Source organism: Lutra lutra, chromosome 6, assembly GCF_902655055.1.
Source record: "Lutra lutra chromosome 6, mLutLut1.2, whole genome shotgun sequence".
NCBI classification, from domain to species: Eukaryota; Metazoa; Chordata; class Mammalia; order Carnivora; family Mustelidae; genus Lutra; species Lutra lutra.
In genome coordinates this window covers 103,206,804-103,218,947 of record NC_062283.1, presented here as the reverse complement: position 1 = coordinate 103,218,947, position 12,144 = coordinate 103,206,804, and the positions used below count along the sequence as shown (strand labels likewise).

Below are 12,144 nucleotides of genomic sequence, written 5' to 3'. Positions count from 1 at the left end.
AGGTAGGACTCTCGTGATCGTTTAAATTATCTCTGTCATTTCACAGAGAGATTAGGTGATTTGCCCATTACCAGAGAAGTCTCTTGGGTCAAAAGCCTCATTTAATTATTTATCTTTATTCATCTTTCTGCTTCACAAAAATTACATTAGAAGTTGTGAATAGTATTCTGCCTTGAAAAAGGTGCTAGCATACTTCATTAAATAGGACATTTTCAAACTTTTTTTGTATTTTTCAAATTCATTATAAATCTCTAAATTTATAAGATTGTACTACTCATTTCTTGGAAATATTTCTAGAATTCTTTAGTCAGTATGAGACTTTCCTACAGAGGAATTATTATTTTAACTTGTCTAATCCTTTCATCTCTTGCTTTAAAAACAAAATAACTTCTATGTCATTATTGCTGAATAAATTTTTTATCTTAATCTCTATTCTCTTTGAAATTTTTGCATTTATTGGTAAATACCACAGCCTGGATTTTCTCAGCTTTCCTTATTGTGATTTAATGTGTATGAATTTTATTGTGTGGTCTGTATTTACATATGTCCCAAATGTTTCTTAAGTATGCTTGATTTTATGAGAGGTAATTCATCTAAAATTCACTTGGACAATTAGTCATTATTATTCCTTTCTTTCTGTTTAATTTTCTACAGCATACATTAAATACTGGCATCAGTTGTATACGATATTAAATTTTATGTTGACTTATTCTTGGGTTAAGCAGTACATTAAATTTTATCATAGGCCCATATAACTCCAGTATGGATAGAGAAGATATTTCACCCTTTTGGTTTTGTTTGTTTGTTTCCATTTCATTTATTTATTTGGGAGAGTGAGAGAGAGAGAGCCAAAGGACCCAGGGAGAGAGGGCTAGAGAGATAGGACAAGCAGACTTAAGCTGAGGGCTGAGCCAGACTCATGGCTCGATCTCAGGACCCTGAGATCATGACCTGAGCCGAAACCAAGAGTCAGACACTTAACCTACCAAGCCACCCAGGCCCTCCTTCATCCTTCGGGTTTTTTAATATAAGCTGCATTGTTTTTTAGTTATACATGAGTAATAGTGCCTTCATGATTAAATTTTTTTTCTTTGGGAATTCTATATACTTTAAGCCTGATTTAAGAAAATGAAATCATTTTCAGAGAGAAATACTTAACTTTTTTTGTTTGGCTTACCTTAATTGCAGCATAATCATAAAAATGGTTACAGTATATTTAGTTATATAGAGAAAATAAAATATTTTCCTCTTTTGTATTAGCTGGAAAGCCTAGTCTACATTTTATGGTTATGTGTTTATTATTGGAGGAACCATTACTAAAGATAAATTTGACATTTTAATTTATTATATTATGGACAACTTTTCTGATTGATTCATAAGTAGACTCTTTTAATGCCTCCTTAATGAATAATGGTTAAGCCAAATAATGTGCTTTTACTTTTTTCTGACGTTGTGGAAATAAACTTTTATTTGTTTACATAAAAGTCCCTTTGAAGTTACACAGATGCCTTATACCAAGAAAGTTGATACTGCCCAGCCATATTCATATGTCACGTATTATATAGGAAACCCCGTGATCTTCAATAGGATTGATATCTTTTCTTTGCCTTTTTAGAGTTTTGTAAGTTCCACATCTCCAAAGTATTCTTTTAGAGATCTTCTAACTGTAAATTTGGCAACGTTGGTAGGTAGCATAGAAATAGGATTGATTGATCCTCATATAGCCCGCCTCACAAAAAAACAAAAAAAGGAAAACATAGAGCAAGTTTGCCTAAACATCATGTGAAGGATACCATGCTTATGAACGTATATCAAATATCCTTTGTCGTTGCTGTGTCATACTTTTTTTTTAAATTTATTTTTTAAAGATTTATTTATTTGACAGAGATCACGAGTAGGCAGAGAGGCGGGGGGGGGCGCAGGGGTGGGGAGTGGAAAGCAGGCTTTCTGCTGATCAGAGAGCCAGATGTGGGGCTCCATCCCAGGACCCTGGGATCATGACCTGAGCTGAAGGCAGAGGCTTAACCCACTGAGCCACCCAGGTGCCCCATAGACTTCTTCTAGATCTCTTCCTCTGTCCTACTGTGTACTTAGAATTGTAAACATAGGCTTATAACAATAGTATTATATTTCTGGAAGCTTTTATTATATTAGAGTAGTTTTAAAGTTGTTGCTTTTTGTTTTTCATGTTTTGTGAAATTTTGAACTGAAATAAATAAAAATAGCACATAACCAAGGAAGTTTGAATTCTTAAGTCTTGAATTTTTGATGTTAAATTCTATCTAGAGATCGAATTTTTTCAAGTGGTTACTTATTTATAAGTTATTTTAACTTTTTATTTTGCCTAGAAAACATTGAAAAAGAGACCTAAATCCTGACATTTCTGCATTTGTAGTATCTCATTTTTTGCAAATACTAAGATACATGTGTTTACTAATGCTCATATGCGAATTTGGAGAAATAGTTCTTTCTCATTTTTTGAATAGTTTTAACCTAGACTCAAGGACTCAGTTTCCTTTGTCCGCTGTCTTTTCCTCCAGCTTTCTTCACAACCAAGAAATGATCCTGTTTCACTTACTCTTCATTTTCTTGCTGTATGGTTAATCTTTCAGTATATTAGTCATTAGATAAGTTTATTGATTTTCTTTCATATGATTAATTTTAAGGAGAGTTATTTCTTTTCCATTATTATCACTACCTAAAATACATTAATAAACACCAGTGCACTCTTTCCTTCTTTTCAGCAAGCTCTAAAGAGAAACTAGTTTTCTTTTTGAGTCAATTAATTTGTGATAATATATTAACTTCTTGGGCGGAACCCTTTCTTTTAGAGTAATAGTTTCTCTTTTGACCAAAATGCAAACTTTCTTTGAGAAATCAACTATTCTTCTTCTAAATTTTAATTTCACTTCCATATATGGTGAACTGTACATCCATTCCTGCGCTGTTTTTAACACTAAAGAAAGAAAATTACCACTTCTCTCTTTTCTAAGCATTTCCTGAAATATTGGGATATTGCTAGTAAAATTCAGTCGTTCTAGATCAGTGGATACCGGAACAGAGAGGAGGTATTTCTTACCTGATAATGTGTGTGCGTTCCGATTCTGCTAATCCAGAAATCCAATCGCATTTGTTGAAAATCATCCTTAGTTGTTATTTGTTAGGGAGGTCAACTCCCTATTTTAGTTGTTTTCTGAAATTCAGTCCCTAGATGTGCTTTAGATAGGTTAGAACTTTTACCTCTTTCAGAACACTGCTAAAGAAGTTTCAACTGGAACATAGTCTGAAGAAGCACTGAGAGCAAAAAAAATTCAGAGTGGTGATTGGCCACCTCTGTTTGATTGACAGGTTGCAGGGAGAAACCCATTCGTTCTGGATTAATGGAACTGGAAAACAGAAAACAATTATCAGGTAAAAAAAACCTTTTCTTTAACCTTTGAAATTCACCATTTAAAAGACGAGTCAGACCATCAAGGGAATTTATTACCAAAAAGAAAAAGATTTAGTGTCTTGTGAGCAATAATCTCTGGCTACTACTTCCAAGAGTTAACAAAACAAACAAACAAACAAAAAAAAAAATCGCTACAGTTTCGACACATTGTCAGCCTTTGCTGAAAGGGCTTGATTAAATGCAGATAAAATGGAATGTAAGGTGCAATTACATTGTAAATGTGGCTTAAAGACTTGAAGCAGAATTCTATGGGTGGGGGAAATTGATGTTTTATTTCCTGAATTGTGTCTGGTCTGTGTGTGCATAAAGAGAACACTTTGTTTTTCAAGGCTATTAATCTGGCACTTTTCATGATATTCACAAATTTTGTTATTGTACTCTGTTATACTTAATCTTCACTCCATTGGGATGTATACTTCTGCATCTCTTTTATCATAAAATTTTTAGTAATGATAGTGACCACTTCTTTATATTTTAATGGCAACTTTTTGATTGTTGGTTAAATATATTTCAGATTGAAGGCCAAGGACATGGTGCAGTGTTTGACTGCAAATGTTCTCCTGATGGTCAGCATTTGCATGCACAGACTCTCATGGACATCTTCTTATTTTTGGCTTTGGCTCCAGTAGTAAATATGACAAGGTAGTGTATGATGATTCCGTATCTTTTTTTTTCCTGGTTATTTTGTTTTAAATCCATGGATGGTTAGGAGGAATATTTCAGGAGTGGTTGAGCATTGTTTATGCTTTCAGCCTCAAGCTTGAAGAATCAATCATATTTTAAGTATTCTAGGGACTTAAGTTTTAGAGAGGAGGGTGAACACAGCAGTTGTTAAGTTCCTATTCTCTGTAGTAGACATTAGTTAATAATTAGATCTTACTTAATCATCTTTACATTTCAGAAGGAATAACTCTATGTAGCCTGCAAGAGCAATCTAGATAGTAATTCTGAAGCCAGGGATGGGAGAACTTGTCCATAGAGAGACTCTGAAATTACGTGAAATGTTTTATTATATGGATAAAGTGTACTTATCTGGGGTATAAATCTGTGGCTTTCATGAGGTTCTCAAAAATATATGGCCTGCTGATGGTAGCTAATATTTTTAAATATTAAAGAGCTTATCTTAGTGATTAAAAGACCTAAAAATTGAATAGTTCATAGAATTCCAAATCAATAAAATTTTGAAACTACAGATGTGTCAGGCTTGAGTTCATATTAATAATTTTGTGTTATTTCAAAAAATCTAGAGAAAATGCTTATCAACTCTTGGAAAATCATGCCATGATTTGATTTTTGTGTTAATATATGTCAACATTTATTGTATACTTAAAGGTTTTCTTAAATTGTATAAGTGACTTCATTGGAGTTTAATTCAAAGAATAAATTCATTGAGTGATTTCCTTTTGCAAAATGCTAAAACAGGTAATTACTATGTTTAATAGTTTAAAAAATAAGATAATTCATGGTAGCTCAATGGAAGTAGAAGTACCGCTGAGTGATTTATACCTAGATTTGATTTTAACATTTAATTTGAAATTACACAACTTTATCATGTTAATGTTTTATGTATACAGTCTTTTCCTTCTTGCAGAGAAAATTCAAAGCAGCTGCTTTCTGGTCATAAAATTTAATGTAGAAGTATAATAAAGACTTACCATTAACTCAAGAAAAAGTATTGTTTTATGTTGTTGCTTAATACCATGATTTACATTAAGACATTGCCTTCCATTAGAAATTTATAATGATAAATTTTTATTTTTTCCAATCTTTGTGGACCTTTTTTATAGATAGCAGATCAGATGTTCTTTCATAGTGATTATCGGCCCCTTATTCGTGATGCCAACAACTTTGTATTAGATGAACAGACTCAGCAAGCACCTCATCTCATGCCTCCCCCTTTTTTGGTTGATGTTGATGGTAATCCTCATCCATCAAGATATCAGAGATTAGTTCCTGGTCGTGAAAATTGCAGGGAGGAGCAACTTATCCCTCAAATGGGAGTAACTTCCTCAGGTAAAGGCTCATTTTCATAGACAGCCAAATTTTCCATTTCTAATGATGTCTTGTAAAATTGCTAATTGGGTAAAGCTTTGTTATTGTTTTGAACAAATGAAAAGTAAAATTATTTTTAAAAATTTCTCTAAAATCCTATAAACAGTGCTGAATTATATACTGCAAGATGATTAAGAAACATTGGAGAGTTAAAGCAATAATCTTGGTCATTTATTCATTCATCTTTGTGACACCTGGTAAACTGGTATTCAGTAGTGAATTTATCAGGTACAATCCTTGTTCTCATGGAGTAAGATTAATAAACACAGTTATAAACAAATAGTTAAAGCTTGTGATAATGTTATTAAAGGAATAGTATGATGTGAAAGAAAGAATAAGAATAGATAGCTTATTCATATTGAAGATTGTTTTAAGAAGTGATCAACTTCTAAAAATTTAAGTAAGGTAGGAGTGAAAGTGTTGACAGCTGTTTTGGTGAAATAATGGAGTGTGAAAGTCTAATTAGTTGACAAATTAAAAGGGACTTGAAATGGAGACAAGGTCTGTAGACCTTCCCTTTTGACAGGAGATGTAGCACTAATTTATTAAGTGAAAGTAATAGAAACCATTATAAAAAAAGGTTAAACCAGTTTTGTAATTTAAGAATCTTTGTTATATTTTAGACTAGTATAATTTATGAAGGCACCTGGGTGGCTCAGTCAGTTAAGTGTCCGACTCTTGGTTTCAGCACAGGGTCACGATCTTACCATTGTGGGATCAAGCCCTGAGTCTGGCTTCACACTCAGTGCCAAGTCTGCTTCAGAATTCTTTCTCCCTCTCCCTCTGTCCATCCCTGCTTGTGTTTTCATTCTCTTTCTCTCAAATAAGTGAATAAATCTTTTTAAAAAGAAAAATTTAAGAAAATATTTTAAGTTCTGAACTCTGGCATAATGGACAAAATTTCTAAGTAGATGTAAAGGACACATAAGGGATGTAATATTTAACAAGTAACCTTTATATAACGAATTTAGATTCTGTAAGCTGTGCAGAGAAACCAGTCTTATTGCATTCCAGAGGGCCCATCTCTTATTTTCCTCTAAGAATTGGGCATGAAATTGTAATGAAGATGAACATACTGGATAGGAAGGACTGCTCTTGAAGGTGGTCATGCCCACTCAGGATGGAGAGTGAGGGGAAGCATTAGAAGAATAGATTCTGCTGCTACTTGCAGAGAGTAGTACAGTTCACCCGACCTGAAAGTCTGCAGTATATGAAATTAAAATATCTTACACATGGACACAGCATGAACTCAAGGAATCTAAGAAGCAGGTTGTATTCAAGAAATCTAGGCAGGGGGGTGCCTGGGTGGCTCAGTGGGTTAAGCCTCTGCCTTCAGCTCAGGTCATGATCCCAGGGTCCTGGGATTGAGCCCCACATCGGGCTCTCCGCTCAGCGGGGAGCCTGCTTCCCCCCCTCTCTCTGCCTGCTGCTCTGCCTACTTGTGATCTCTCTCTGTGTCTCTCTGTCAAATAAATAAATGAAATTTAAAAAAAAAAAAGTAAATCTAGGCAGGTATTCAGAGTAGTCTCAATTAATAGAGAAGTCTTGATCATAGGACTGAAATTAAGATAAATGTCTTTAGTCTCTTGGAGGGGAAATGGAATCAGATCTTGCCCAGGTTTCAGAATAGGTTTCAGGCACAGGGAAATAAGGAAAGGATTCATTTATTAAAATATCAGTGCTATTTAATTATTGTGGCTATTACTTTTTCCTCCATTTAACCCATTTGTATACGACTTTCGTAAATAATCTCATTTAATTCATATGGTATCCTTATTCTAAAAGTTGAGAAAATGAAAATTTAACAACATATCTCTTGTTTAAGTTAAAGTATATGAAATCACAGGGACTCAAATGCAGCTCTGACACTTATTCCATTGTTTGTTCTTCCATACTAAGCTGCCCTTACTGTAAGAAAAAGTGTAGATGCTAGTTATTAGTATAGGACCACAAGAGAACCCTTAGCAATAATTGTGGCTTCAAAGTGAGTCATAGAATTTGTAAGTGTTCTAGGTCACAGAATTTAGGGTAAAACATCATTTCTTTCATTATTTTTGACTTAGCCAAGTACAATATAGAACAGAAGAAAAACACTTGTTGAAAAAATCTTTAGCATTATTTGTAACTTTTTCTATTTGTAAATCTAGATCTATAGATGATGGGTATTATAATGATAAGTCAGCTTGAATGCAGTTCTGTTATATTTTTACATTTGTATTTGAGTAATACACTTTATGCCTCTTCAGTTACAATTTGAGTTATATCACATTACTTCTTGATGTTCAGATATGAGATGTTTTCCCAGCAGCACAACAGGAAAGCATCCACAGGCATTTTAACTTTTACCTCTGCTTTTACCACTTTCTAGCTTTGTGACTTTGGACATCTTAACCCATTGAATTTTAGTTTTCTCTTAGAAAATGAAATAACATTATGCTTAGTACATGTAATTTTCCCTTTCCTTATATTTTCTTCACTACTAATTCTTCATTTCAGAATGTTCTTTGTATCTTCTCTCGCAGCCCACTCTAAAAGTCTGGTTTGATGAAACCATTTCTTTATTTCTTATATATCCACTTACCTGCTGTTAATTGCTCCTTTCTCTCATGGCAGTGCTTTCCTGTCTCATACACATTTTTTTTTAATTCATTCAGCAGGATTGAACATTTTTATATGCCCGCCATTGTGTCAGATTTAGAATTAAAATATTAAATAAGGCAATCCATCCTTTTGCAGAATTGACTAGCAGGCTTCCTTTTTATATTGGGCTGAGTACTAAGACATATATGTTTGAGGAAATGAAAGAGAATAGCAACTAAGCTTTTCAGGGGTAGTCTAGAAAGATTTCACAGAGCAAATATCAGAGAGATACCATGTTAGTTGGTGCTTGAGGGATGTTAGTGTTTATTACATTTATACTTCAGTTGGGAGTATTGTGGTTAAAAGCTCCAAAAGCATAAAGGTGTTTATCCTGTTAGGAGAGCTGAAGAGTCAAGTAGTCCCATATGACTGTACAGGTGAAAGTTGATGCTGGAAAATTAGGTGGGTTAAAACACACCAAGTTGGGGCGCCTGGGTGGCTCAGTGGGTTAAGCCTCTGCCTTCGGCTCAGGTCATGATCTCAGGGTCCTGGGATCGAGCCCCACATCGGGCTCTCTGCTCAGCGGGGAGTCTGCTTCCTCCTCTCTCTCTGCCTGCCTCTCTGCCTACTTGTGATCTTTGTCCGTCAGATAAATAAATAAAATCTTTAAAAAAACAAAAAACAACAAACAAAAAAACACCCAAGTTACTCCCTACCTCAGAGGCTTTGTTCCAACTCTTGGATTTTATCCGGAGCGTTCTTTTTCTTGCTCCTCACATGGATGACTAATTTTTCTTTTTCTTCCAGTCTTAATTCAAATGCTGCCTTCTTAAAAGGGGCTTCTTTGACTTTTCTGACTCACCATAAGCAGTTCCCATCTCTTCTCCCCATTTTCTTTCTGTTATCATCTTTAACATTCTTCATAGTCTGCATTTATATAGGGTTTATTGTTCAGTTTTCCCATTAGAATGTTAGCTGCCTGATTAAACATCATCATCAGAGTCAAGGACCTTGATATCCTATTCACCACTGCATCCTTACTTCCCTGGTATATAGCTCCTAACACATAATAGACACTCAAGAATTTACTGAATAAATGAAGCAGTAAAGGGTTTTTTTTTGTTTTGTTTTGTTTTGTTTGAGAAAGTGGTAATCAGATTTGCCTTTTTTAAAGTAGCTGGTCTAAGAGAAATCCCACTTTTTGCCATGTATTAGATATATGACATTGAGTAGTTATTTTGGTTTTCTCTTCTGTAAGTAGAGTTAATAATATGTATCTAATTTATTACTGTGGGGTTAATATGAGTGCTTGAATCATAAACACTTGGTAAACCTTATCACCCTTGTCATTGTTTGTAATATATTGAGTTAGCATATTCCTGGTTGTGTGTGTATGTTTATTTTACTGCCATGATTTCAGGTTAATCATTTTAGATATTTCTAGAGCTTGTACTCAAGCAAGATTTATGTTTAATTCTGGACTCAAAGTGATCTTAATCAGTAAAATGGTTTGACTCATTGCCTAAAGTGTCCTTAGCATTTTGTGTGGTATTATATAGGACTGAACCAAGTTTTAAGTCAGCAAGCAAACCAGGAGATCAGCCCATTGGACAGCATGATTCAAAGACTACAACAGGAGCAAGACCTGAGACGTTCTAGTGAAGCTGGTATCAGTAATACCAGCCGTTTAAGTAGAGGTAAGCAGTGATTGCTTTAAGTGAAATATTTAAAAAATTGTAATAGTTTAAACTCTGAACAGTAAAGAAGTGATTAAACAAATTATGACACATCCATAAAATGAAACATTAGGCTGCCAGAATGATCGTTTTTAAAAATATATAATGCCTAAGAGAATGTTCATAATACAAGGTTTCAAACTGTAGATAATGAGTCTTTAAATATGTATATTCTTCCAGATTTCCAAGTACAAACATACAGAACCTAAAACTTGAATTTAAAAAAAAATTATTTTAATTAATGTGTGGAAATACACTCCACAGTCTCAAATATCTCACTGTCCTTATTGTCACTTACTATTTTCAGAGAAAAGTTAAAGGAAATTTATGAAGCATAAATATTCTTGGGTTTTCTGTTTTCGCTTCTTATATAGTTTTCCCAAAATACAAAGCATTTTTTAAAAATTAATGATTTTACATGTCAGTTCCATCAACAGTTATGATTCATTAGTTTATCAAATTAACTGAATAGCCATGTTTTGTTTTCATTAAATTTTTGCCTATGGTTTGGTTCCCGATTTGGTAATTACTTGCCATAATATGAAGTTTCATGTATAAGATAATACAGATTTTGTTTTCCATTAAGCTAATGTTTCTAAATAAACTCAGTCTATTAATTTTTCACTTAGGCTCTGTAAGTTCTACCTCAGAGGTTCATTCACCACCAAATGTAGGACTGAGGCGTAGTGGACAAATTGAAGGTGTACGGCAAATGCACAGCAATGCACCAAGAAGTGAAATAGCCACAGAGCGGGATCTGGTAGCTTGGAGTCGAAGGGTGGTGGTACCTGAGCTATCAGCTGGTGTAGCCAGGTAAGGGGAGTTGTGAAGTTTTATGTACCACCGTTGTTTATGTTTGTTTTGAATTATAGCCTTCAAAGTACCTTTTCAAGTTTGTAATTTATTTTAAATTTATTTGAAGAGGTAGTATTTTAAACTAGTCATGACTCTGGAAGAAAATGAAGTTTCAGTCATGTCCTTTTCTAGAATAATTGATGTAAAAGATATGGCAGGGGCTGTGTTATGGTGAGTAGCATGTTTTAATCTTAGTTTGTCTTGTTTAACTACATCATAAAACAAATTTCATGAAGTTTGTTAAACTCTTTTAGAGATTTTACTAAGGATTTTTCTAGTTCTTTAACTTAAAAAGTAGTAATTGTATAATTTAAAAACACTTTGAACATGACTGTTTATGTAGGCTAGGCTTTTTGATTGGACAATACTTCAAATTTGTGTTAGGATTAAGATTAATTATACAAATAATGTATAAATTGAACAATTACTCTATGTGATAATAGGTATACCCAGATGTCCTTTTTTTTTTTTTTTTTAAGATTTTATTTATTTATTTGTCAGAGAGAGAGAGCGAGCACAGGCAGACAGAGTGGCAGGCAGAGGCAGAGGGAGAAGCAGGCTCCCCACAGAACAAGGAGCCCGATGCGGGACTTGATCCCAGGACGCTGGGATCATGACCTGAGCCGAAGGCAGCGGCTTAACCCACTGAGCCACCCAGGCGTCCCCCCAGATGTCCTTAATAAAAAAATTAACTCATATTTTTAGTTAGATTCTTTTTTTTTAAGATTTTACTTATTTATTTATTTATTTTGAGAGAGAGTATGAGAGGGGGGAGGGTCAGAGGGAGAAGCAGACTCCCTGCAGAGCAGGGAGCCCCTTGCGGGACTCGATCCTGGGACTCCAGGATCATGACCTGAGCCGAAGGCAGTTGCCCAACCAACTGAGCCACCCAAGCGCCCTTTAGTTAGATTTTTGTCTATTTTTTTAATTTTAATGTTAAGATTTAAAGGGGGTTCAATAAGTATCATCCATCTTAACAGTAGTTCTAAAGGAAGTGAACATACAAAAGAATGAGATATGAAGCCAGAATGGTACTTTCTGTTATTGATAGAACTGTGAAGGATGTGGCTTTTATCCACATGAAAGTGTGTTCCTAGCCTGGAACCCCAAACACTAGATCATGTGGGGTTTGGGTCTTTAAAATGCAGTAAAAAATGTTTACATTGCAAATAAGGGCATAGTACTGGGCCATATTAAGCTGGTTTTTCTTCCAGAGCACATCAGTTAACTAGTTCACTTCTTCCTCTGGAAGAGAATGAGTAGAAGAGAGGCCAGGAGTGGGTTGCTAGTTGATAATGAAGGTCCCCATACATGGAAAGAAATAGGAGGAGGGAGGAAGATTTGTATCTTACCATATGTTCTTTACCTTTTCATTGAGCTTAACCATTGAGCCAATGGTCAGGCAGGGCTATGACCATGACTTCAAAGGATATTTGACCTCCCTGGAGCTTTGCCCCCAATACGTAGTAG

At 34.6% G+C, this 12,144-nt stretch overlaps 1 protein-coding gene and 1 long non-coding RNA gene across 2 annotated transcripts in view; one reads left to right on the top strand and one right to left on the bottom strand.

Moving 5' to 3' along the window:
- PHIP (pleckstrin homology domain interacting protein) overlaps positions 1-12,144 on the top strand; it is a 133,794-nt gene that overhangs the window by 66,748 nt on the left and 54,902 nt on the right. Inside the window, 5 exon segments of the mRNA XM_047734612.1 lie at positions 3,966-4,023; positions 4,026-4,093; positions 5,239-5,464; positions 9,643-9,780; positions 10,449-10,632. Of these exon segments, the coding sequence (XP_047590568.1) occupies positions 3,966-4,023; positions 4,026-4,093; positions 5,239-5,464; positions 9,643-9,780; positions 10,449-10,632 (674 nt within the window).
- Positions 1-12,144, bottom strand: part of LOC125102942 (uncharacterized) — a 63,031-nt gene that overhangs the window by 42,933 nt on the left and 7,954 nt on the right. Inside the window, exon 2 of the long non-coding RNA XR_007128234.1 lies at positions 3,080-3,386. This is a non-coding gene — a long non-coding RNA (uncharacterized LOC125102942). The remainder of the gene's footprint in view (positions 1-3,079; positions 3,387-12,144) is intronic.